Genomic DNA, 27,675 nt, shown 5'->3' with positions numbered 1-27,675 from the left:
GACCTGTTCCTGTGATGTACTGTTCTGTGATTTGAAGGGAGTACATTGTTCAGGAAATTGCTGATAATAAGGTTTGTTTACTCCAGGTGGCGCTGTTCAGCCTTTGGACTGATAAGAATGGAAAGCAGTCATTGCGTGCGATATGAGCTGCTGGCTGAGATTGGAGAAGGAGCTTATGGAAAAGTGTACAAAGCAAGAGACCTGGAAAACAATGGGAGGTTTGTGGCACTGAAAAGGATTGAGATTCCAAGAACAAAGGAAGGTATCCCTTTCATAGTAATTCGGGAGGTGGCCTGGTTAAAACAGTTAGAAGTTTTTGACCATCCAAATGTTGTCAGGTGAGGTTACTCATGCATTGAAAACCATTCAGTTTTCTGTGGATTCCTTCCCCATCTCCTTAAACTGCATACTCATTTATGTTCGCCAAAATTGGCTAATCAGGCTCTTAGTCAACAGCATGATGACTTAAGCCTCAAGTATTTTACCATTGAGGAAAAAGAGGGCATTGGGTAGATCACCTTTTTTCCTGCACATCATTTTGCAGGGGGTGAGACAACTGAGCTTTTCAAGAAGGATGAGTATGACATTGTTGATACTTCAAATAATGGCATCAGAGAAAGAATGAATGAGGACTATTTTCAAAAGACACAATGATTTAGCAGTAAACATGTTCCAGATATGCATATAATTTCATTATCTAGAATGCCTTCCGGATTTGCAAACCCAGTTGTTTTTCTTTCATTGAGCTTCATGCCTCGGTATAGAATCCTATTACAAAAAGAGAAATTGCTGCAGAAATTTAGCAGGTCTGGCAGCATCTGTGGAAAGTAAACAGTTAATGTTTTAAGTCAAGTGACCCTTCTTCTTTAGAGTTTTGAAGAGGGTCACTTCAAGTATTTCCAGAATCCACAGTGCTTTGATATATAGAAACCTATTCGTTTTGCTGAAAAGTCACTAATATTTTTATCTCTTCCATTTCTATTAATCTTTTACACTAGGTTCAACCAAGCAAGGGTAATAAGACTTGTTCTCTAATTTAATGTGCTGCATGGGATAGGAACTAATCATGGTCTGAACCACTCTTTATCTCCAGGCCATTGGAACAGCTAGTGCAGCAATGTCCTAAGCGAATAGCTCTTCAGTATCTTTGTTCTCCCGATGGAAAAGCAAGCATTAGAACTTTATCAGAAGCTGTGGATACAGCTAGATTTCTGCACAATAATTATCTTACTACCAGCACATTTTGCTTACAATGCCTGTTCTGCTGTAGCTACTCACTGCCAGGTAGACAAACTATTCTCTGATGAAGCCCATGCACTTGGCCTTGAGTTGTTCTGTGGAGTACAGCTAATTATTCTGTATGTGCAGCTTATATCACTATTAATTAGATCAGAGGATTACATCATCAGAAAACATGGTATATATTCGGGCAGACTGTTCCATTTATTGTGAACATAGTTTGTGTAGAGTTGCAAACCAGATGCATAAAACTGCACCTTTCATGGCCTCTCAGGGAAAGACAGAGTCATACTGAATGGATACAGAACCTTGAGTCCAGCCAGGTCATTCCAAATATAATCCCAAACAAAACTAGTCCCACCTGCCTGCTCCTGGCCCATATCCTTTCCTGTTCATGTAGACAAGCGAACCACCCTCTGTGTAAAAAAAAATGCCCCTCATGTCTTTTTTAAAATCTTTCTCCTCTCACCTTAAAAACCTACCCCTTAGTCTTGAAATCCCCCATCCTGGGGAAAAGATAACTACCATTAACTCTATCTATGTCCCTCATCATTTTATAAACTTCCATAAGGCATTGACTCTGTTGTCATAAATTCAGTGTAATTGCAAGAGAAGTAGTCTAGCTGTCTATACAGAAATGGAGTTTCTGATTTTTTTCCGAGACATGATCTGCTTCTCTCACCAGTGATCTGCAATTTATGAAGAAGTGTCCATGGTCAGAAGTTTTTCAGGTATCGGATCCAAAAAAAAGTCACACATATGCATATATGCATTTTAAAGATTGAGAATAACTCCTGTTTATCTTTAGCAGCACTGGTTTAGATTTAACAGGCATCAGTCAAACAAAATCAGTGCAGCTCAGTCCATTGTGTGAAACTTGACTGATGCTGTACTCCTTGATTTGGACAATGTGTGCTCAGCAAATGTTTGTAACGAAGTTACAATTCACTCTGCATGATGCTGACTTTAGCAGTTCATCAAAAGTCTTGTGATTGCAAGCTCTGAACCGAACGTTAAGCAGAAACCAAATAAGCATATAAGGAAGGAAGGGATGAAAGGACTTGATAAGGTTAGAGGAATAAAATTTGGAGGAAGCTCATGTATACTGTAAACTGACAGCATAAACCTTTAGGCCAAATTGCCTGTTCTATTTTACCCTGAATTCTATACCAATCAGCTTTGGGTTATGTCTCATTATAAGTGATTCAGCCATGTATTTGTGGACAAATAATGGCCAAAATTAGGCACTTATATAACATTAGTGGTCTATTTTCCATAGTGACTATAGTAGTCCTCAGAATAACTTATCGAAACCTTACAGTGTGTCCTTAATTGTACCTTTAAGATGTTAGACCATCGCAAGGTGCTTCGTTGGAGTGCTACCAAACAAAATTCCGCATTGTGGAAATGAAAATTGTTCCCTGTCTTACTCAGGTTGTTTAATGTGGAGCTTAGTTCGCGGACGGATGAGGTGATGAAGTTGACACTTGTGTTCGAACTCGTTGAGCAAGATTTATCCATGTTTCTGACAAAGGTTCACAAGCCAGGCCTTCCTCATAAAGAAGTAAAGGTAGGCCAGCTGTCATATAAATCATGAGAGCGTGCTTGTCCCAGCGCTCTGATAGGTTCGAAGTTAGTGAAAAATGATCGAAAGCGTTGGCTACTTCAAACCTTCAAACTCATTCCTGAGTTTGGTTGACCCCAGTTTGTGAGACACCAGATCTTTTTGCATGTGTCAGTCAGATGAATGTGGAATTTTGTTCAATGTTTGATTGTTAACTGTGTGACCAGGCCAGCTACTGACAGAGGAGGAATGAGTAAATTAATTTATTGACATGACTTATGTACACAAATGCAACACATCCAAGTGTCTTTGACCTTGTGCATATCCATCCCGCTGAACTGCTCTCTGCCTGCAAAGTTGGCCACACACCTAGATCCCAACAATCATTTTCTCTCCTGTTTCCATTTGTTCAGGGAGGGCTGTAGGTGTCCTCATGTTCTGCTGCACAAATACCAGGAGCTGACTGAACATTGAGTAAATTAGTCATTCAGAAGGAGACTAGTAGACTGATTAGGAAGGTTAGTTCACATGAAATCCAGGGAGAGCTAGCTATTTGGATACAAAATTGGCCTGAACACAGGAGAAAGAGGATAGTGGAGGAGGTTTTATTTTGGACTGGAGGCCTGTGACCAGCATTGTTTCACAGGGATTGGTGCTGGGTCTACTGCTTTTTGCCATTTATATAACTGATTTGGATGTAAGTATAAGAGGGATAGTTAATAGGTTTGCAGATGACACCAAAATTGGAGGTGTGGTGGATAGTGAAGAAGGTTATCTCAGAGTACAACGGGACCTTGATCAGATTGGGCAAGTGAGCTGAGGAGTGGCAGATGGAGTTTGATTTCGCTAAGTGTGAGATGTCATATTTTGCTAAGGCAAAGCAGGGCAGGACCTAAACAGTGAATGGTAAGCCAAGCAAGGAGATCTTGGGATGCAGGGTCATAGATAGATAGTGTAGTGAAGAAAGCGTTTGGTAAAATTGCCTTTATTTGTCAGTGCATTGAGGATAGGAGTTGGACTGCCATGTTGTGGCTGTACAGGACTCTGGTTAGACCATTTTTAGAATACTGCGTTCAATTCTGGTTCCTGCAATAGGAATGATGTTGTGAAATTTGAAAGGGCTCAGAAAAAATTTACAAGGATGTTGCCAGAGTTGGAGGGTTTGAGCTATGGGGAAAGGCTGAACAGGCTGGATCTGTTTTTCCTGGAGTGTCAGAGGCTGAGGGGTGATCTTTCAGAGGTTTATAAAATCATGAGGGGCATGGATAGGATAAATTGCCAAGGTCTTTTCCTTGGGTGAGGGAGTCCAAAAACTGGAGGGCACAGGCTTAAGGTGAGAGGGGAAAGATATAAAAGGAACCTAAGCAGCAACCTTTTCACACAGAGGGGAGTGTGTGTATGGAATGAGCTGCCAGAAGGAAGTGGTGGAGGCTGATACAATTACAACATTCAAAAGGCATCTGGATGGGTATATGAATAGGAAGGATTTAGAGGGATATGGGCTGGGTGCTGACAAATGGACGAGGTTAATTTAGGATATCTGGTCGGCATGGACGGGTTGGACCGAAGGGTCTGTTTCCATGCTGTGCAACTCTATGACCCGTATGACTTCATATCAAACATAAAAGGTTAGCTGTTTCACTTTCCATTGATCTTGCCAGACCTGCATTCTCTGTTGTTTTATTTCAGACTTCCAGTACCCACAGATTTTTGTTTTCTATTAACAGGGTAGAAGGATGTAGCTGAAAATGTGTTGCTGGTTAAAGCACAGCAGGTACTAGAAGGATGTAGCCTATTTGCAGGCAGCCTGTTCCAAGGGCAGGCCTCAACTGACATATCTGTCAGGAGATGTCGGTCTAAAGAACTGACTGTGTGAGTGTGTGTGTGTGTGTGTGTGTGTGTGCGCACGCGTGGATATTTTGCAGAGTGCCATCAGCCAACTCATGACTCACACTGAGCTGGCTTGAAGCCTCAGCCCAGATTCTGCCAAAACTTAACTGTGGAAGTGCAGAAGACAGGAGTCCTCAGCATTCAAAGATTTGACTTCTTACAGCGATTGTAGAACTCAAGGAACTGTATTTGACAAGTGCCTGACGCTTGTTCTGGAGAGCTCATCAAATGTGGAATGTTTGCATTTGAGCAAAGAAGAGGACATGCTTCTCGTCCAAAATGGCTAGTTTTCTCAGAATGCCTGGTTAAGTCAGAGTGCGTGTGGCTACAAAGGCTTCCCTTCAGAATCTGCAAAGCCCCCACGGAAAGAGCTACCTCTTGATATCTGATGATTGCGACTCATAGTTGCCTGTGAATGAACAGCTCAGGGATGCTGATCTCAATGCATTTGTTCCACTTGTTCACAGACTGGATGTTGTAGATTGAGTGAAGTGGCCTATCTCACTATTGCTTGAGCTTATAATGCTTTTTCTTGTGTTGGTTGAGTCCATGTGCAGAGGAACCTTGATTATCCGGCATTCGACTATCCAAATTTCAGATTATCCGAACAAGATCGCAAGGTCCCGATGCTTGGCTAAACTGGGTTCTCCGGTATTTGATTATCTGAACATTCGATTATCCAAACAAAATACTCCCCGCCCGTATCATTCAGATAATCAAGGTTCCTCTGTCTTTAAGATAGGGATGAGGAGGAATTTCTTCTCTCAGAACCTGATGAATCTGCGGAATTCCTCACTATATAGGGCTGTCTAGGCTGTGTCCTTAAGTATAGTTGAGGCTGGGATAGACAGGTTTCTAATCAGTTGAGGGAATCAAGGTTTGGGCGGGGGGAAAAGGCAGGAAGTGGAGTTGAGGAATGTCAGATCAAGTATGATCTCATTGAATGGTGGAGCAGGCGTGATGGGCTGAAAGACTTCTGCCCCGATGTCTTTTGGTCTTACACCTGTCAGTTTGTTGAGAAGACCTAGCAGGATGTTGAGAAGCCACTTCAGGTGCTTGGATTATTCTGAAAATATCCTCTAGAGACAGTAGCAAGGATTCTCATAGATTACTGCTCATTTAGCTAATCCAACTCTCCTGGATCTCAAGGATGTGCTTATGTAGAGTATAGTGTGCGGTTTTGGGGAAGGCTGTTCAGGCTGTGGAGTATAACAAAGGTGTACCAGACTGATTCCTGGGATGGCAGGACAGACATATAAAAGGAGACTGGAGCAGTTAGGACTATATTCACTGGTGTTTAGAAGAACAACAGGGCATCTCATAGAAATCTGTGTGTCAGAACACGGAGTGCTGGAGAAATGGCTGTGTGAGAATCCTTTAATGCCTCAGCCAAACCCAATAGGCAGTTCACTGCATCTTGTGTGACCCAAAGTCTCAAGCCCAAAACTCCATGATGTTGGACTCTCTGAGTCTGTCTTTGATGGTTGAGATCAGTCCAGAATCGCTTGGATATCCCCAGTTAGCAGACACTCAACATTCTAGGCTAGTGTCTGAGATCTGGAATGCAAAGGAACATAAATGGTAATAAATGATATTACAGCAAACGTTTTAGTAACTGGACCTACAGGATCAGGAGTGTACCAGTTGATCAGATATTCTGGTTGGACTAGAGATTCACGTAGGCAAAAGCGAGGACTGCAGATGCAGGAAATCAGAGTCTAGATTAGAGTGGTGCTGGAAAAGCACAGCAGGTCAGGCAGCATCCGAGGAGCAGGAAAATCGACATTTCGGACAAAAGCCCTTCATCAGGAATGACATTCTGACCTGCTGTGCTTTTTGAGCACCACTACAATCTAGAGATTCCCATAATCAATATAAAAACACCCAGTAAATAATAGAAATGTAATGCAGAGGTTTACACATCACTGCTGTGTAATAATGTAACTTTGCCTTAAGTAAACTTACCAGCAGAGAACTATCTCAGTTGCACCTCAGCTGGCTACATTGTGGAGATCACAATAATAATTCTGGTATTTCAGGTATATAATTTTTGCCGGTATATTGAGAATGCCAGTTAATAAGGTGCCGGTTAAAACAGAGTTTGCTGTACTAGGATGAAACAATCACAGCTTCATATGGATCATGAGAGTTGTATTGCTGGAGGTGGAAATGAATGATGTAGTAGAGGATGGGGTGCAAGACAGCTGGGTTGCTTTGTCCTGGATGGTGTCGAGCTTCTCAAGTACTGTTGGGACTGTACCCATTCAGGCAATTGGAGAATATTCCATCACAACACTCCTGACTTGTGCCTTGCAGGTTGGTGGGTAGGTATTGGAGGGTCAGGGGTTGAGTTATTTGCTGCAGAAGTTCTAGCCCCTGACCTGGACTTAAGCCACAGATTCATATGGCTGATTGAGTCCAGTTTCTGGTCAATGGTAATCCCCAAGTTGCAGATTTCGGCAATGGAAATGCCACTGAATGTCAAAGGAAGATAATTTGATTCTCTCGCTAGAAGTGATCATTGCCTGACACTTGATTGATCCAAATGTTGCTTGCCACATATCGTCAACTGACCCTAGCTTCGAGGATGATGTCTACTTACATGTTTCATCTTTGAGTTTTCGTGTGGCTGAACAGGCAGTTTCTCAACCTGAAGATCATTGGACATGTGGAGTGGACATATCACAAGGTAGTGGGCTCTGGAAGGCAGGATTTGCTTCTGTTTCCTTCCTTTTCTGCCCCTCCTCTGCCTCATCTTTAAAACAAAACAGAAACTGCCTGGAAAATCTCAGAAGGTCTGGCAGCATCTGTGGAGAGAAAGCAGAAATAAAAATTCGAGTCCAATGAACTGAAGTGTTCTTCAGAACAGTCACTGGACCTGAAACATTCACTCTGATTTCTCTCCAGTGATGCTGCCAGACCCTGCTGAGAGTTTGCAGCACTTTCTGCTTTTGTTTCAGATGTCTGGCATCCACAGTTTTTTTCTCATCATTAAAATGTTTGGACTCAGATAGGATTCAGGCTGTTGGGCAGGTTGTCCCCATTATGAACGATAGGTAACTCATCTCTCCTAGTCAGTAATATCAATGCTAGCTCACTTCAGGGAAAGTATCTTTGTAGTGTTTTATTTTCTTTCTGTGAAATGCTAGTCTTTTGAGACTAGAGACAACCCCAGAACTTAATTGGGGTAAATGCTTTTCAACCATCTCAAGTCCGGTCCATTGTAGTCGATTTGACAAAAGTTTTTAGGCACTCTAAATGCTTTTAGACACTCCTTAAATGTTGCCAAACCCAGACCTGGTCAGTCAAATATTCCACCTCCCACATATGTTGAAGGAGAGACTCCAGACTCAACTGAGCACTTCTCATAATTTGGCAACCCTTTTGTCCAAAGATTGCTAGGTTTCAAGCTATGCCTGAATGTTATCTTTCCGCAGAGTAAGAAGGACTGCTTCAGTTTCTGAGGAGTTCTGAATGGTGCTGAACAGCATGCAATCATCCCCTCAGACGTGGTCGACGATGCTCTCCACTGCATCTCCTCCACTTCCTGCTCCTCCACCCTGGAACCCCGCCCCTCCAATCGCCACCAGGACAGAACCCCACTGGTCCTCACCTACTACCCCACCAACCTCCAGATACATCGTATCATCCCTTATTATTTCCGCCACCACCAAACAGACCCCACCACCAAGAATATATTTCCCTCCCCACCCCTATCAGCGTTCCGGAAAGACCACTCCCTCCGCGACTCCCTCGTCAGATCCACATCCCCCCACCAACCCAACCTCCACTCTCGACACCTTCCCCTGCAACCGCAAGAAATGCAAAACTTGCGCCCATACCTCCCCCCTCACTTCCCTCCAAGGCCCCAAGGGATCCTTCCATATCTGTCAGAAATTCACCTGGACCTCCACACACACATCATTTACTGCATCCGCTGCACCCAATGTGGCCTCCTATACATTGGGGAGACAGGCCGCCTACTTGGGGAATGTTTCAGAGAACACCTCTGGGACACCCGCACCAACCAACCCAAGCGCCCCGTGGCTGAACACTTTAACTCCCCCTCCCACTCCACCAAGGACATGCAGGTCCCTGACCTCCTCCATCGCCAGACCATGGTAACACAACGCCTGGAGGAAGAGCGCCTCATCTTCCGCCTAGGAACCCTCCAACCACAAGGGATGAATGCAGATTTCTCCAGCTTTCTCATTTCCCCTCCCCCCACCTTATCTCAGTCCCAACCTTCAGACTCTGCACTGCCTTCTTGACCTGCAACCTTCTTCTCGACCTCTCCGCGCCCACTCCCTCTCCGGCCTATCACCCTCACCTTAAGCTCCTTCCACCTATCATATTCCCAATGCCCCTCCCCCAAGTCCCTGCTCCCTACCTTTTATCTTAGCCTGCTTGGCACACCCTCCTCATTCCTGAAGAAGGGCTTATGCCCGAAACGTCGATTCTCCTGCTCCTTTGATGCTGCTTGACCTGCTGCGCTTTTCCAGCAACACATTTCTAAGCTCTGATCTCCAGCAGCTGCAGACCTCACTTTCTCCTAGCATGCAATCATCAGCAAACATCCCCACTTAAAAACTGATGATGGAGAGAACATCATTGCTAACATAGCTACATGTGCATTAAGAGCAACTAGGGAGAGAATAGGGCTCCTTAACGATCAGTGTGTGAACCACAGGAGATGGGGGAGATGCTAAATGAATATTTTCTGTCAGTTTTTATTGTGGAGAAGGAAATGGAGGCTAGGGAACTCAGGAAAATAAATATTCATGTTTTGAAAACAGTCAGCATTACGGAAGTGGAAATGCTGGAAGTCTGACAAAATATAAAGATTGATCAATCTCCAGGACCTAATCCAGTGTATCCCAGGATATTATGGGAAGCTAGGGAAGAAGTTGCGGGACCCCTAGCAGAGATATTTGTATTATTTACAGCGAAGGATGACTGCAGAGTGGCTAATTTTTGTAGATTAGACTTACAGTGTGGAAACAGGCCCTTCGGCCCAACAAGTCCACACCGACCCGCCGAAGCGAAACCCACCCATACCCTTACATTTACCCCTTACCTAACACTACGGGCAATTTAGCATGGCCAATTCACCTGACCCGCACATCTTTGGACTGTGGGAGGAAACCGGAGCACCCGGAGGAAACCCACGCTGACACGGGGAGAACGTGCAAACTCCACACAGTCAGTCGCCTGAGGTGGGAATTGAACCCGGGTCTCAGGCGCTGTGAGGCAGCAGTGCTAACCACTGTGCCACCGTGCCGCCCATATGTTGTGCCTTTGTTTAAGAAAGGCTGCAGGAGAAGCCTGGGAATTTGGGCCTCTGAGTCTGACATCAATGATGGATAAGTTGTTGGATAGGATTCTGACAGATAGGAATTGCGTGCATTTGGAGATGTAAGAACTGATTAAGGATAGCCAGCATGGCTTTCGACTTGGGAATTCAGTCTCACAAACTTGATTGAGATTTTTGAGAGCGTAACCAGCATGATTGATGAGGGCAGAGTGATAGATTCATGGACTTTAGTAAAGCCTTTGACAAGGTTCCGGGTAGTAGACTAAGTAGTAAAGTTACGTCACATGGGATTCAGGGCAAGCTTGCTAGTTGGATACAAAATTGGCTTGACATGAGGAGACAGAGGGTTGTTTGTTGGACTGGAGGCCTGTGACCAGTGATGTACAGCCGGGATCAGTGCTAGCTCTACTTTAGTTTGTTCTTTATATAAATGATTTGGATGAGAATTTAGGAGGCATGTTAAGCTTGTGAGTGACATCAAAATTGGTGGTATAGTGGACGGTGAACAAGGTTATCTAAGATTACAAAGGGACCATGATCACTTAGGCAACTGGTGTGAAGATTGGCAGATGGACTTTATTTTGGATAAATGTGAGGTATTGTCTTTAGATAAAATAAACCAGGACAAGACTTACACTGTTAAAGGGAGGACCCTGATAGTGTTGTCAACCAGAGAGATCCTGGAGTTCAGGTATACAGTTCTTTGGAAGTTGTATCACAGGTAAACCGGGAGTTTAATAAGGTATTTAGCAAGCTTGCCTTCATTGCTCAGCCAATTGGTTATAGGAATTGGGTGTGACTATTGAGGTTGTACTGAACGTTGGTGAAGACTTGCTTTCAAAAGGATATTATTAAACTAGCGAGGGTGCAGAAATGATTTCCAAGGATGTTACCAGGACTGGAGGGTTTGAGTTACAAGGAGATGCTGGATAGGCTGGGAATTTCTTTCACTGGAGCGTAGGAGGTTGAGGGTGACCTCATAGAGGTTTATAAATTAGGAAGGACATAGATAAGTTAACTAGCAAATGTCTTTTCCCTGGGTTGGAGGACTTCAAAACTAGGAGGCACATCTTTAAGGCTAGAGGGGAAAGATTTAAAGGGGACCTGAGAGGCAACATTGTAACTCAGAGGGTGGTTCACATATGGAATGGACTGTCAGAGGAAGTAGTGGATGCAGGTACAGCTACATCATTGAGAAGGCATATGAACAGATACATGAAGAGGAAAGTTTAGGTGGATACAGGCCAAACACAGGTAACTGGGATTAGTTTAGTTTTGGAAACTTGATCGGCATGGACTGGTCAGTTTCCATGCTGTGTGACTCCATGACTCTGATTGAGTTTAAGACACTAGTATGAAGAACACCTGTAGAGATATCCAGGTCTGAGGTGATTCTGTTCTCTGAACATTCTAATGCGTTCATCCTAACACTGTTAGGATGATAAATTCTCCCACTATGGTAAAAGTCAAGCCTTTCCATAACTGATGTTGATGACAAGTATGTGTAAGATAAAAGGTTTATATACACATCAATATCATTTATTTTTGAGTTTGGATTTTGAACTGGTGAGCATGTGGATTTTTGTCTGTGTATGAGGGCTTTTAACTTGTCAGTGTTTTTGGATTTTTTTAAAACCAGTCTGAGAGAAAGAGTACTTGGATGATAATGGGGACTCGTTTACATTGAGACAGTGGATTGAAAAAACATTGAAGAGCATTAGCTTCAGTCAGAAGGATCAGGAATTGCCTCTTTTGTTGCTGAGGAGAAAAAAAAACACATCACTTAGAAAGCCTTTGTTTTCAGTTCACAGCCGACCTGGTTGGGGTTTGACCTATAAACAAAGCTCTTTCTAAGGAAAGATGATAATTCAGAACATGTAGAAAATCGTTTATGTCAGTGTAATGATTTTAGTTTCAAAGTTCCAAACCAGAAGTGTTTGGTTAGAATCCTGAAGGTGTTATTTGAGACTGAGAAAGTCTAAATTTGGTTGTGTGAATAGGAAGTGGCTACCAAACTCTCAAGACTAGGACTGGAAAGAAACATTTAAAGCAAAGTCAGTTTTGTTAGTCAAAGTTTTGGTGCTTGAATTCTGTAAAGTGACGGGGGCGTTGGGTTAGATGGTATTGTATTTCACTGCATGTTTCAAAGTCTTTCAAATTCTGTTATATGTAAATAACTTGGTTTTTCATTGATTATTTTAGCTTTTCTTTTGTGTAATAAACTTTTATTTTAATGTTAAAACTTGATCAGTCACACTGAGTGCTTGGGTTTAAGTGAAAGACCACCTTATAAAATTTTTAAAAATCAGTCAAGTCAGATTGGAATGTCCGGTAATATATCAGTTGAAATCATAGCGGTGCCAGTCAGGAAAAATAGATAGCCAGTGAGAGAGATGTCAGTCTGGGATTCCTTTCTGCCAGGCTACAAGATATGAGAATATCCAGACCACCTTCTGAGGTCAAAATGGGTCAGTAAACCATACATTCATCTCCACAGATGAACAGGGCTCCTAAGGATTGGCCACGCTGAGTTCCAGACCATGCATAATTACCAGTATTTCTCAACTGCACCCATAAATAAGCATTTATACTTTTATACTCCTGTTTGTATCATGGAACTACATTGCAAATTTCTTTTGAACACACTACTTTTAACAGTTTTATCATTCTGCATTTAGAATATAATGCTGCAACTGTGTAGAGGCCTAGATTTCCTCCATACAAACCGTGTGGTACATCGAGATTTGAAGCCACAGAACGTCCTGGTTTCAAACAGTGGCCAGGTGAAGTTAGCAGACTTTGGTCTGGCTCGAGTGTACAGCTTCAACATGGCACTGACTCCTGTGGTGAGTTCTGTCTGAAGTATTCTGATCCCTGTTCCTCTGGTCAATTTTGCGGTGCCGTGGTGTATTGAGGCGGTAATGATTTCATGTAAACAGTGGCTTTTCAAGAAAAACGATTCAAGATTGGCGTCAATCTTTAATCCATGAAATGGGTCACGCTGTGGCTGGATTTAATGCAGGCCATCATAGTGAGAACCAAACTGACTAGAACCACTTAATCACAGAATAGCCCCGTCTCAGTCTCCCATTGTTAGCTCATCTCCCCTGTTAAACATGGAAGGGCCCGATAGCCAATTCATTTCCTTCACATGATATCAAGAAATGGCTGGAGACACTGGATACTGCAAAGGCTGATGGCATTGCGGCAATAGTACTGAGGGCGTGTGCTCCAGAACTTGCCACTCCCCTTGCCAGCTGTTCCAGTACAGTTAGAAGTTGCCCAGACACACCGTGCACTCAAAAAGCAGAGCAAATCCAACCCATCCAATTATTGCTCCATTAGTCCCATCATCAGTAAACAGAAGGTGTCATCAACAATGCTCTGAAGCAGAAGTTGCTCAGCAATAACCTGCTCACAGACGCTCAGTTAGGATTCTGCCAGGGCCACTCAGCTCCTGACCTCATTACAGCCCAGGTTCAAGCATGGATAAAAGCGGTGGGTATTAGAGATGAGATGATATCAGGCTCCTCCTGACAGTGGCATCAAGGAGCCTGAGTAAAACTAGAGTCATTTGAAATCGATTGGTGAGATGGGGAGAAGAATCCACAGGTCAATATCCAGTTGTTACAAGAGCAGGTCAGTGGCTAGGGATACTCCTAGATGAATACTAGGAGTAACTCATCTCCAGAATTCCCAGAGACTGTCCACTGTCTAAAAGGCACAAATGTGATGGAATACTCCCCACTTGCCTGGATGAGTACAGCTCCAAAAACGCTCAAGAAACTTGATACCATCCAGGACAAAGCAGCCTTGCTTGATTGACACCACCACAAAATTCATCTCTGTACTACCAACGTTTAGTAGCAGCTATGCATACCATCTACAAGACGCAATACAGAAATTCACCAGGTTTCCTTAGCACATTCCAAACCCATGATCACTTCCCTGTAAAAGGACATGGGCAGCAGATATACTGGAACACCATGTTCCCCTCCAAGCCACCCATGTCTTGACGTGGAAATATATCACGGTCACTTCGCTTGCTGAGTAAAAATCGTGGAACTCCCTCCCTAAGGAGTCCATGAACTGCAGTGGCCACCATCATCTTCCAAGGGCAACAAGGGATGGGCAGTAAATGCTGGCCCACTTTCCATTTATGAATTTGTAAAAACATTCCAGGTGAAGAGTCTGTGTGACTTGGGGAATGGGAAGCTGTCTCTAGAGTTGCACTCTAGACTAGGCTAGTGAAGGACTGTTGCAGAAGTGCTCCTTTTGATAATTCACCCTTTCTTGACAAGGTAAATGCATAGCAACATCAGAGATTCAATGCATTATAGATAACTGGCGAAATAGGAGGTCATGAAAGGGTAAACCAGACACTGGAACGTTTGTGTATTTTACCTGTTCTTCCCAGTACTCGTCACTTCAGCACTTATAGATGTCAGTTGATGAGAAGGAACTTCCAAAATGTCCAAAATAATGTGCTTCTATTAGAATAAATCAGCATTCTGCATTAAGTCCAGGAGATTTTACTTCCTGATACTTCCTGCTGTATGTTTTTGCACAGTACACACAGAGGTGTATAACAGATTCACAATAAGCTGGCGTACAGCAGGGATTCATGTCATGCTGAGTTCATAGACTTAAATGGGTCTTTAGGGATGTAGTGAAAGGATGTAATGGACTTAAGAATGATGGGAAAGGTAAAAATAACCAGAAAATACATTTCCTCTGTTTATTAAAGTTTAATGCAAAAACAGAATACAGCCAACAAAAAAATTCTTCCTGTCTTTAAAACCACATTTGAGGCTTTACTGCTGCATTTGTGTGTTCTTAAAATTAGCACGTTCTCTAAAGAAACACACTACTTGTCTTATCAGGTGTGAAACTATTTGATTTAATCCATATAGATTAAATTTGCATTTTATAATTTTCATTATAATATATGTGGAGCCCTCTCTTGTTTTCGAAGCAGCTCCCTCCATTTCTGAAAAGTAGGAATGAGAATATATTATCAATTAGTGCGTGTTCTCCCTCTGCCAGCACCCCATTCCTCCCCACCCTAAAATCTGTTTTGAAGATGAGTTGTTTGAACCAATCTCTCTCTTGTTCAGGTTGTTACTCTGTGGTACCGAGCACCGGAAGTGCTTTTAAATTCAAGATACACTGCAGCTGTTGACATTTGGAGTGTTGGCTGCATATTTGCTGAAATGCTTCAACTCAGGTAAAGTATCAGTTATCAATTTATTTAAAGATTCATGCCCATGAATATTGCCTTTTAAGACTTTGATGCCATTAAAATTAACTTGGGGAGTTATTGATTCTTATAACATTATAACCCATGTAAAGATAGCAGTTTATTTTCTTCCTTAAATATAACCTCCTTCTCCACCATATCATATTTTCATCATGGGTGTGCTGGTTTGTGCTGAACGGTCTGCAGGTTCAATTCCAGCACCACCTGGGGTTACTATGGAGTACTGTGTTTCTCAAACCCCTCCCCCTGCCTGAGGCCTGATGACCCCAGGGCATACCAGTGATCTGGTAGGATATGGCGACCATACATTTTATAGTTTTATCCTTTGCTGTATTGTCTCCCATTTTCTGGCATACTGTAACCAGCTGAAATCCCATTTTCTGTCATATTATGATCCATTGTAATCTCATTATGAGAGATTGGACCCATTTGCTGGGTTTACCATAATTCCAGTCTTTATTGTAAGTGCCCCCCTCACTGCTCTATCTCTTTTGTCTTGTATAGCCCATGTTTGTTATGCCTAACGTTGATTAACATCCTGCTGTTTTGAATAATATAATCTCATGTAGCATTGTTCTCTATTGTATCTAGATTCATGTGACGCTATGTAAACTGATTATATTGTCATACAATAAAGCCAGTTAACTCTTGTCTCTACTGTACCATAATCCCATTATTTAAAACACCGTGAACACCACGGAACCTGGCTGTCTACCGTATAACTTAGTTTGTGCCACAATGTAATGCCATTCTATATTCCATCATAATCCCATGTAACCTCATGTTGTAGGAAACATTACAAAGGAGAAAATGTACTGTAGGCCAAAACTTCAATAGCTTTGATTGGAAAGATTTTGTGAAAATAAAATTTGAGTGATAAATTATTAATTAATGTCAAGCTAAGATTGGAGCTCATCCTGCTGTTGCGAAGAGGCTGTACTATTTTAATCTTGGCAGGAGCCACAGGCAACTTAATCCAAAAAAAGCAAAGTAACCAATTTAAAGAATATGAATTTCTGACCATCGCTTCACTGAAAAATGCAGCACCTGCTCTTAACAAGAGGTTAACACAATGTCAACGAATAGAATTGAAATCTCTACAGTTAAGTGCATTCAATACTTAAAAGATTAACTGTTGAAAGGGTAAAAAGGGCGAGTGAGACTGAAAGTTAAAGCATAGCTAGAGGAAATTACATTACATGGAGTGCACTGAGTGACATGACGCCACGCAGAGCAGTGAAAACTTGACCACTGTTCAGGAATTCGATGATGTTGACATTCAAAGAAATACGTACTTTAATATCTTCAGGGATTGAAGTAGAAATAAGAAATGTTGCACATCTAACAGTTAAAGGATCTCATTATTTGACTTTTTTTTATTTTAGACCCTTTCTTTGTGGGATTTCAGATATTAATCAACTGCAAAAAATATTTGAGTAAGTATCACACTGATCCACAGATGGAGAGTGATGTATTTTGTTAGAACCCAGGGCTCAAATGTGAAGAGTGCTGATAATAAATTGCCTGTGGAGTTCTAACATGTCCCTGCCAGTTCAGCGGTTAATACATTTTGAGAGCAATGGTTGCAGTTAACCGACTCAAACCCTCATAACTAATTTACGAGGCTGGAGGAGAAGGCTGGGGATGGAGACTTAATTGGGGGCCTCTTTGAAAGAACCAGCTTAAACAGAATGGCTTCTTCTTGTGCTCTTACTCTGTCATTGCATTACAGTCAGTCTTATTTGATAAAGGATTTCATTTTTATAGTCTGACAAACATTCTAAGCCTAGAATTTAACTTATCTTTACTGAAATGCTGTCAGACCCTCTCCATATTTCTGACCCCCTACAGTCTATCCTTGTTATCCCAAGAGCACTATCTATTGCTGTTAATGAGATTTAACCTTTCACATGTGATATGCTGCCGTACATATAATTGCACAAAGTTAAACAGCAGGTCAGAAGATTGATCAGAATATAAAGAACGGCAGAGAATGACTAAAAGGTGAATGAGGAAAAAAATTGGACTATCAGAAGAAGCTGGTTAGGAGCATAAAAACCGAAAATAAAGTGCTTCTACAGGTAAATAAAAAGGACAGTATTGTGAGTGTAGGTCCTCTTGAGAGAGAGAGAGAGAGAGAGAGATGGGGAGTTGAGAGTAGAAAATAAGGAAATGGTGGATGAAATGAATAGACATTTGTTTCTGCCTCCACTTCAGAGTAATAGCTATTAATAATGAGGATGAAGGGGAGAAAGCAGCTTGATAAAAATTGCAGTCACCAGGAAAGCAATAATGAGTAAACTGATGGGGCTGGGGGCTGATAGATACCAGGCTTCATCCTGTGCTTTAAAATAAAATGGTTTATGAGGCATGATGTGTTGTTAATTTTTCAAGATTTGCTAAATTCTGGAAAGGTTCTGTCAGACCTGAAAATATCAAATGTAACTATAAGCCAGTTATCTAGATGTCTATCATGTGGAAGGTTTTAGAATTGATCATTAAGGAGGTTATGCCTGCAATGTAGAAAATCTGGAGGTAATCAGGAAGAGTTGGCATAGTTTCATCAAGGGAAATCATGTTTAACTAATGTATTATGTTCTTTGAAGGAGTAGCATGTGCTGTGGATAAAGGGGAGCCTGTATGCATACTGTACCTGGATTTCCAGAATGCATTTAACAAGGTGTCACATAAACAGTTATTACACACAGTACAAGCTCATAGTGCAGGGATAATAAATTAGCAAGAATAGAAGATTGGCTGGCTGGCAGAAAACAGAGAGCATGCAGAAGTAGGTCTTTTAGGGTTGGTGCTGGGGCATCAGCATGTTGCAATGTATTTCAGCTATTTAGACAAGGGGAGTGAAGGCTAAATTAGCAGATGACACAAAGGTTGGTAGGAAAATACCTTCTACGGAGGGCACAGGTCATAGACCGATGATAGATAAAGTGAGTGGGCAAAAATCTGACAGATGGAATGTAATGTGGCAAAATGTTAAAAGGTTCACTTTGGTTAGAAGAATAAAAGCAGAACATTACTTCAACAGATTCCAAGGTACAGGGGAATCCATGTGTTCTGATGCATGTCACAAAAATTTAGTGTGCCAGTCCAGCAAGTGATTAAGAAGGTTAATGGAATTCTCTCCTTTATTACAAGAGGAATTGAACAGAAAAATAAGGATCAAACACAGAATGCTGAAGAAACACAGCAGGCCCGTCAGCATCCATGAAGAGAGAGACAGAATTAATGTTTCAACTCTTGTATAGAACTTGGAGGCAGTTCAAAGGAGGTTTACTAGAATGGTGTCTGGAATTAATAGGTCGTCTTATAAAATATTTTTAGGGTGCAGGTAAACAGACTCTTGTTAGATGAGGGAATCAAGGGTCACTGGGCACTAGAGTGAATGTGGAATTTGAGATACAACTTAAGTCAGTCATCGAGCCATACAGCACGGAAACACCCTTCAGCCCAATCAGTCCATGCCAACTACAATCCCAAACTAAACAAGTCCCTCCTGCTTGTACTTGGCCCATATCCTTCCAAACCTTTCCTGTTCATGTACCTATCCAAATGTCTTGTACTCACATCCACCACTTCTTCAGGAAGTTCATTCCACACGTGAACCACTCTCTGTGTAAAACACTTACCCCTCATGTCTTTTTAAAATTTCTCTCCTCTCACCTTAAAAATGTGCCCCATTTTTAGGAAAAAAAAACAATTACAGTCAACTCTATCTGTACCTTGCATTATTTTATAACCTTCTATCAGATCACCTCTCAATCTCCTACGGTCCAGTGAAAAAAGTCCCAGCCTATTCCAGCCTTTCTTTCTTACTTACTTTTTCCATATCCAGCAAATTTGGTTTATCAACAAACTTACTAACCATGTCTTCTATATTCCCATCCAAATCATTTATATAAATGACAAGCAAGAGAGGACCCAGAACCAGTCCCCATGGAACACCACTGGTCACAGGCCTCCAGTCTGAAAAGCAACCCTCACCACCCTCTGTCTCCTTCCGTTAAGCCAATATTAAAATCAGTTGGCAAGTTCACACTGAATCCCATGTGACCTAACTTTACTAATTAGACTACCATGCAGATCCTTGTCAAAGGCTTTACTAAAATTCAAATAAACAATCTCTACTGCAGTACCATCATCAATGTTTTTGGTAACTTCCTCAAAGAAATCAAACAAATTTGTGAGATACGATTTTCCTCACTTAAAACTATCCCTAATCAATTTTTGCCTCTATAAACATCCATAAATTCTATCTTTTATAATCACCTCCAACAATTTACTAACAACTGAGGTCAGACTCACAGATCTATAGTTCCCCAGTTTCTTCTTACAACCTTTCTAAATTGTATACTTCCATACTAGAATCTCAACCACTAGCCACGTAAATGCAGTGTCCTCGTGAGGAGGTCAGAGGCTGAGAGTTCTGTGTTGAACTCCACATCTCTTGGTTTCCTAAAGTCAGTTATAGAGTCATAGAGATGTACATCATGGAAACAGACCCTTCGGTCCAACCTGTCCATGCCGACCAGATATCCCAACCCAATCTAGTCCCACCTGCCAGCACCCGACCTATATCCCTCTAAACCCTTCCTATTCATATACCCATCCAAATGCCTTTTAAATGTTGCAATTGTACCAGCCTCCACCACTTCCTCTGGCAGCTCATTCCATAAATGTACCACCCTCTGTGTGACAAAGTTGCCCCTTAGGTCTCTTTTATATCTTTCCCCTCTCACTCTAAAATTATGCTAGTTCGGGACTCACCCACCCCAGGAAAAAGACTTTGTCTGTTTATCCTGACGGTGCCGTGCATGACTTTATAAACCTCTATAAGGTCACCCCTCAGCCTCCAATGCTCCAGGGAAAGCAGCCCTGGCCTGTTCAACCTCTCCCAATAGTTCAAATTCTCGAACCCTGGCGACATCCTTAAAAACCTTTTCTGAGCCCTTTCAGGTTTCACAACATCTTTCCAATAGGAAGGAGACCAAAATTGCACGCAGTATTCCAACAGTGGCCTAACCAATGTCCTGTACAGCTGCAACATAACCTCCCAAGTCCTGTACTCAATACTCTGACCAATAAAGGAAAGCATATCAAACGCCTTCTTCACTATCCTATCTACCTGCGACGCTACTTTCAAGGAACTATGAACCTGCACTCCAAGGTCTCTTTGTTCAGCAACACTCCCTAGGACCTTACCATTAAGTGTATAAGTCCTGCTAAGATTTGCTTTCCCAAAATGCAGCGCCTCGCATTTATCTGAATTAAACTCCACCTGCCACTTCTCAGCCCATTGCCCCATCTGATCCATATCCTTTTGCAATCTGAGGTAACCTTCGCTGTCCACTACCTTCGCTGTCCACTACACCTCCAATTTTGGTTTCATCTGCAAACTTACTAACTATACCTCTGTCAGCACTATAGTGGAACACTCCCCAATTGTCTGGAACTTGACTCAGTTTAGAACGAAGCAACTTGGTGTATGGCCTCATCGATTACATGAAAAGTTAGCCAACACACATCTACAGCAGCAACTCTCCACAGCCCCTTCGACAGCATTTGTCAAAGCCGTGACCTTTATCACCTAGAAGGGCAAGGGCAGCAGATATACTGGAACGCCACCATCCCCATGATCCCTCCAAACCTGACTTGGAAACATATTGCCATTCCTCCACTTGTTGCTGAGTCAAAATCCGGTGAGTACCTGCCCACCTCAAGGGCTGCAGTAATACAAGAACGCAGTTCACTACCTCCTTCTCAAGGGCAATTAGAGATGGATAATAAGTGCTAGTCAACAGCAACCACATCCCATCAACCACCACCTTCTCTGGGGCAATTAGAAGTGCAAAATCAATAGTCCCCCTATTGATGGCACTCATTCTATAAGCAAATGTAAGAAAAGCCTGAGCCAGGAATGGGTACTTTAACCACTCCAGTCCCCAAATAGTACCCCTGCACCACAAATGACAAGAAATTCCATTGGGACCAAATATGAAACAGGTGAATCCACTGATGCTTACATCAACTGACAGTCAAGATGTAATTTCAATAAAGTTTGGACTGCTTTCCTTGGAGAACGATGTTCAGAGAAGATATAATACAGATATTGAAGAGCGTGAAAAGTTTGATTTAAAAATCACACAATGCCAGGCTATCGTCCAAATTGTTTGTTCACTCTGAAGTTTCTGCTGCTTTTTGCTATAAATTCTGTGTCTTATGGTCCTGCTCCGCAACTACCTGATGAAGGAGCAGCGCTCCAAAAGCTAGTGCTTCCAGATAATCCTGTTGGACTATAACCTGGTGTTGTGTGATTTTTAACTTTGTCCACCCCCGTCCAGCACTGGCTCTTCCACATCAAGAGAGGTCTGAACAAAGTAGGTAGGGACAACCTGTTCCAACTTGTGAAAGCATCAGTACAAAGGAGCGTGGGTTAAAATCAATTGACACAAGAGGCAAAATGGACACCAAGAAAACTATATTCTTACAGCAGGAATTAAGGTGTGAAATACACTGCATGAGAGGCAATCAAAGCAGTCAAAATAGAATCAGATGATGAGCTCACAAGGAAAACTATGCAGGGTTCTTTGAATTGAAAGTGATCGTTCACTAACTACATCATTAAAATGACTTCAGTGTTTAATGAGTTGCTGCATTTGGAGTAACCTTAGCCTTACCTTTACAGTACCCTCGGTCTTCCTGATGAAGAGGAGTGGCCTACAGATGCTCCATTGCCCTACAGCTCCTTTACGGCCAAGCCTCGAAAGCCAATTGAAGATTTACTGCCTCAGATTGACTCATTGGGGAAAGACTTACTACTTGTGAGTTTGCCTATCTGACATCTTTGTGTTCTGTTTGAACAACAGAAACTCGTACTTAGCTGGCTGCCTATTAGACATGGAAATCAGGAGTAGGTCATTTGACCCTTCCAGATAAAATAGATGTTCTGCAGGAATGATATAAAACAATCATATAAAAAACAAAGGCTAAGTCTTGTGGAGATCTTAGCTCAGGTGACTAAAGGCTTAGTCAAAGAGCTAACTATAAATGAATATCCAGAGATGGAAAATCTAGAAGCTGATACTAGACAACTGATGGCACAGTCAGAGGCTGAGGGGTGACCTTATAGAGTTTTACAAAATTATGAGGGGCATGGATAGAGTAAATAGGCAAAGTTTTTTTCCTGGGGTTAGGGAGTCCAGAACTAGAGGGCATAGATTTAGGGTGAGAGGGGAAAGATATAAAAGAGACCTACGGGGCAACTTTTTCACACAGAGGGTGGTGTGGGTATGGAATCAGCTGCCAGAGGAAGTGGTGGAGGCTGGTACAATTGCAACAAGAGGCATTTGGATGGGTATATGAATAGGAAGGGTTTGGAGGGATATGGGCCTGGCGCTGGCAGGTGGGACTAGATTGGGTTGGGATATCTGGTCGGCATGGACGGGTTGGACCGAAGGGTCTGTTTCCTTGCTGCACATCTTTATGACTCTATGACTCTATGAGTGCAGATATTTCCGAGGGGTGTGAACTTGTAACAGATATCAGAGATAAGAATGATGTCACAGGGGAGTTTCAAAATAAGGAGGAGAATTTTAAAACTGAGATGTTGCTTGATTTGGTCCTGGTCTAGTCCACTGAGCACAGGGCGAATAGGGGAATTTAGAAATGAGCAACAGAGTTTTGGATGACCTTAATTTTATTGGGGGCATAACGCAGGAGAGCAGCTGGGTTTCAACAAATAGTTGGATGTAAATTTCTTTCTAGTTTTACTGTGTATGCCTCATTTCTATTCACTGACCCCTCCTCAATCATATACGCACACAAAGTCAGACACACTCATGCACACATAATCACATATGCACATACAACAGACACACAGTCACACACACATATGTGCATACATACTCACACATTCATATGCACACATATGCATACTCACATACACATTCACATTTAAATATTCATTTACATATGTATAAACATTCACTCACATACACACAAACTCACATACACACAGTGACCCTCACAGTGATGCACGTGGTGATTGCCTTGTGTAATTGATAATAGAGTTCCACTATGACAAATACATTTATTTTCATGTGAAACCTTTTTTATTGACTTTCTCTGTTCTGTTGATTATTTAACTCTTGAACTGTCTCCATTTCTTCGATCTATTTCATTTTCTCCTCCCCTCTCTTTGAAGTGCAATGAAATTTTTCTTGTGTTATATATGTCACATAGCAATTTTCAGATAGTCACACTTTGAACATGCTCCTGCCACACCCCTCCCCACCTCCCCCCCCCCCCGCAACCTTTCCTGTATTCAGCTTATTGAGGAGATTTTAACTGGAAGTAGAGACAACATAATGTTTAGGAGATTAATGTTCAGCTTCTCTCAGCATCTGTCTGAATTCCAGAGTTTAAGAGGGTCAAATTGTGGTGGAGAAGAGGAAGAAGGTGGGTTTTTTTTTGAGGCAGTACTAGTCCAGAATAAAACAGCATAAAATGGCTTTTGTCAGGGTGGTGGGATATTGCAGTATCCAGTTTAACCACTGGAGGGCCTTTCTGAGCTACAGTCTGAACAGAGCTCTTACGCAGAGGGAACAATGCACTGTAACATTTTAGTTTTCATTTTAACTCCCTAAGCAACAGCTATTAAAACTAAATTGACCCCCAAAAATGTTAGAAAATAGGATTCCAGGACTTCAAAACACACTAGATACAATTGGGGCAGATTTCCCTCTGGCTCCCAAGTATAGCTTCCCAGGAAGCCAGGCAAAACAAATCTGAAAGGGAAGCAACTCTTCAACTCCTCAGCATCCACCGCGATTCCAGAATTTTCCACTAGAAGTAAAGTCAGGTGTTTAGATCCTTTTGCCGACATTTTAGCTCTCAAACTTTGGTGAATGCATCGCATTGGAGGCAAATATAATGAATATATAATTTCGGAGTTATATCATAATTCTGTTCCCAAAAGTTGCTCTGAAGCAACAAAAAGTGCTTAGGAATGTTGTAAATGCCAGGAAGAAGTTTAAATTTTAATCACACAAAGGAGTGTAATCAGAGGTCAAGTTATTTCAAACCCAGTTGTTTCATATGTCTGCAAAACAAAAAGCCCCAAATTTCCTTGGTCTCTTATGGTGCAGTGGTAGTGTCTCTGCCTCTGAACCCGGAGGACTTGGGTTGAATTTCCAATAACATCTCTCTCTACAGATTGATTGTAAAGTATCTTATGGAGGGGAAAAAACACAGAATTCTGGTTGGGTTAAACCATAAGGATATAAGCTAACTTTGTGGCCTACTTTTTTTTCGAGGTGACCCGTGCAGGTTGAGACCTGAAAGATGAGGCAGCATCATAAGTTGTCATTGTAGGTCACAGGGAGGGGGGGTGTGTGGAGATTGTGGGGCGTCTGAGTGCTCAGTAGGCTGGTCAATGGTCTGTAATGTAGAGTCATGCCTACATGTGGTGAACAATGGGGACCCAGTAGATGTGGTTTAACTGGATTTCCAAAAGGCCTTCGAAAAGGTGCTGCACAAAACGTTGCTGCATAAGTTAAAGACGCACAGCATTATGGACAATGTGTTAGTATGGATAGAGGATTGGCTAACTAACAGGAATCAAAGAGTGGGGATAAATGAGTGCTATTCTGGTTGGCAGTCAGTGACTAGTGGTGTGCCTCAGGGATCAGTGTTAGAACCGCAATCATTCACAATTTACATAGATGATTTGGAGTTGGGGACCACATGTAGTGTGTCAAAGTTTGCCGATGACACTGAGTGGTAGAGCAAAGTGTGCAGGAGACTCTGAAAGTTTGCAGAGGGATATAGATAGTTTACATGAGTGGACAGTGGTCTGGCAGATGGAATACGATGTGAGTAAATGTGAAGTCATTCATTTCTGTAGGAATAACAGTAAAAAGGACTCTTATTTTAACGGTAAAAATTGCAGCATGCTGCTGTGCAGAGGGACTTGGGTGTCCTTGTACATGAATCACAGAAGGTTAGTCTATAGGTGCGACAGATAATGAGAAAGGCAAATGGAATTTTGTCCTTCATTGCTAAAGAAATTGAGTTTAAAAGCCGGGAGATTATTTTGCAGCTGTGCAGGGTGCTGGTGAGGCCACACCAGGAGTACTGCATGTCGTTTTGGTCTCCTTAATTGAGAAAGGACGTATTGACACCAGAGGGGGATGCAGAGGAGGTTCATTAGGTTGACTCTGGAATTGAGAGTGTTGCCTTATGAGGGGAGGCTGAGTAGACTGAGATTATATTTGTTGGAATTTAGAAGAATGAGGGGAATCTTATAAAAGCATATAAAAGTATGGAGGGAATAAATAAGATAGAAGCAGGGAGGTTGTTTCCTCTGGCAGGTGAAACTAGAACAAGAGGGCACAGCCCCAAAATTAGAGAGTGCAGATTTAGACTGAATTGAGGAGGAACGTCTTCACCCAAAGGGTTGTGGATCTGTACTTCACTGCTGTCCAGTGAAGCAGTTGATGCTACCTCGTTGAATGTTTTTAAAGCTAAGATAGATAATGTTTTGAATAGTTAAGGAATTAAGGGTGATGGTGAGAGGGTGAGTAAGTGGAGGTGAGTCCACGAAAGATCAGCCAGGATCTTATTGAATGGTGGAGCAGGCTCGAAGGGCCAGAGGGCCTACTCCTGCTCCTGGTTCTTATGTGTAGCTTGGGTTCAGTTCCCACACCAGCTAGTGAGGGAGGGTGTCTTTGCTAAACTTGCCTTTCGGTCCCAAGGCACTAATTGTAGCAAGGCTGGTTTCCTGACCAATACTTAGCCCCCACTCACCAGCACCAGAACAAATTAGCTTATCATTTATCTCAGTGTGCGTGTGTTTGCTGCACAGAAATTAGTGACTGTGATTGTCTCTGCAACAGTGGTTACTATTCAAGAGTAATTTCCTTTGCAGTCATTACAGACAATTGGTAAACCTTCCCTATCGTTCAGCTCCACTGATTCCAAACAGTATTATGTTTTATTGAAATGAAAACAAGAAGTGCCGAATAAACTCAGGACCGTCAGCCTCTGTGGAGAGAGAAGCAGAGTTCCCATTTCAGGCTTGATATTTGTTTCCTTTCGAACTTTGACACTCTGGAAAATCATTTTGGATTTGAAATGTGTTTCTCCACAGGTGGTGCCAGACATGCTGGGTTTGCCCAAGACTTCCTGTTTTTATTTCCGTTCACCAGTATCTGCTGTGTTTTGTTTCTGCAAAGTTGCATTGCTTCCGTGACTGAAATATTTTCTCCATCACTTACAGGAGGAAAATGTTTTTTAATGTTTAGCCTTTGTCACTGTTCTGCTGATTTTCACCACTTTTTTTTTGCTTTACTTTTGCACATGGGACATATCCAATTCTCTTATCTTTCAGAAATGCCTTCATTTCAATCCGGAGCAAAGGGTATCCACCCACGAGGCACTTGCCCATCCTTATTTTAGCGAAACGCCAGAACATTTTGAGGTCAGCAGTCACGAATGAGCAGGAGAGCACTTGGTGTTGAACAAAATGTCGGCTCATTTCTAATTAATATCCACACCGAGTACCAACTTAAAAGGGTGAAGCAGTGTGAATGTAAATTATTGTGGGCTCACAATAGTGAAGTGGTTCCCATCTATTTCAGCTTGCGACTATAATCGAAAAGTACACCATTGGATGAAGCTCACTTTGGAGCATCCAAAGGTCAAAGAAGGTGCTATATAAATGCAGCATTTTTTTCCTTGAAACAAAACTTGTTTTAGATGATACAAAGATGGCTGTTGATGTAAAATGTGCTATCATTAGTAGAGTGTTGAGCTTTGTTAACTACAATTGCCATGTGGTTGAAGATTGACTCTTAAGTACATTTCTTTTCGTTATTGGTGCATCAGGACTGCTGCTGCGCGACACCGCAAAAGGTTTTGTTTTAACCCTGGAAATAAGTCTGCCAACACAACAAAAATGTCACACGTTAAAGGCTGCCAGATGTCTGGAGACTTTGCAGAGCTCAGATATAAAGAACTGGGATCATTAATATTTTCTTTAAAAAAGGAATCAGGTATTACTAAGAGGGCAGACTTTCTACGCCATTTACACTTTGAGGAAAGTGATTAATGTCCTCCCATTTCACACAAAAACCGTAAATAAATGTAGTTAAATGAAGACTACGTCAGAGTGGAATGGTAAATGGAAACTTAACTGCTATCCTGGCAGAGAGACAATTACATTGTCTTTAGTCCTGCCCTACCCTCACCTGAATCTCCTTGGGCACTTTCTGGTCAGTTGAAGTGGGGTTTGAGCGCCTTGCTCTACTCATCAGAAGGTGGAGAGGCATACCACGCAAGTCATACAGTGAATTTTCACCCAGTTAGTGTTGCGAAGCGAGCCTTGTTTACAGT

The 27,675-nt window shown here is 42.1% G+C and overlaps 1 protein-coding gene across 1 annotated transcript; it reads left to right on the top strand.

Annotated features, from left to right (window-relative positions):
* The first annotated feature begins 117 nt into the window (after positions 1-117).
* On the top strand, positions 118-27,011 carry LOC132830851 (cyclin-dependent kinase 6-like). Its single transcript, XM_060848730.1, has 7 exons — positions 118-338; positions 2,674-2,809; positions 12,686-12,853; positions 15,125-15,234; positions 16,653-16,703; positions 21,968-22,103; positions 26,672-27,011. The coding sequence occupies exons 1-7, from the start codon at positions 118-120 to the stop codon at positions 26,777-26,779; spliced, it is 930 nt and encodes a 309-aa protein (XP_060704713.1). The 3' UTR covers positions 26,780-27,011.
* The last annotated feature ends 664 nt before the right edge of the window (positions 27,012-27,675 follow it).

This window comes from Hemiscyllium ocellatum, chromosome 32 (genome assembly GCF_020745735.1).
Source record: "Hemiscyllium ocellatum isolate sHemOce1 chromosome 32, sHemOce1.pat.X.cur, whole genome shotgun sequence".
Taxonomy (NCBI): domain Eukaryota; kingdom Metazoa; phylum Chordata; class Chondrichthyes; order Orectolobiformes; family Hemiscylliidae; genus Hemiscyllium; species Hemiscyllium ocellatum.
Note: the sequence above shows the minus strand (reverse complement) of the source record. Positions and strands in the feature narration are given on the sequence as shown.

What these genes read in the sequence shown, in the direction of transcription:
- LOC132830851 (XM_060848730.1), top strand. Translation starts at nt 118, where the DNA reads ATGGAAAGCAGTCATTGCGTGCGATATGAGCTGCTGGCTGAGATTGGA. An exon ending in GCTGAAATGCTTCAACTCAG is followed by an intron (nt 15,235 to 16,652) that starts GTAAAGTATCAG and finishes TTTTTATTTTAG; the next exon opens with ACCCTTTCTTTGTGGGATTT. An exon ending in CAACTGCAAAAAATATTTGA is followed by an intron (nt 16,704 to 21,967) that starts GTAAGTATCACA and finishes TTACCTTTACAG; the next exon opens with TACCCTCGGTCTTCCTGATG.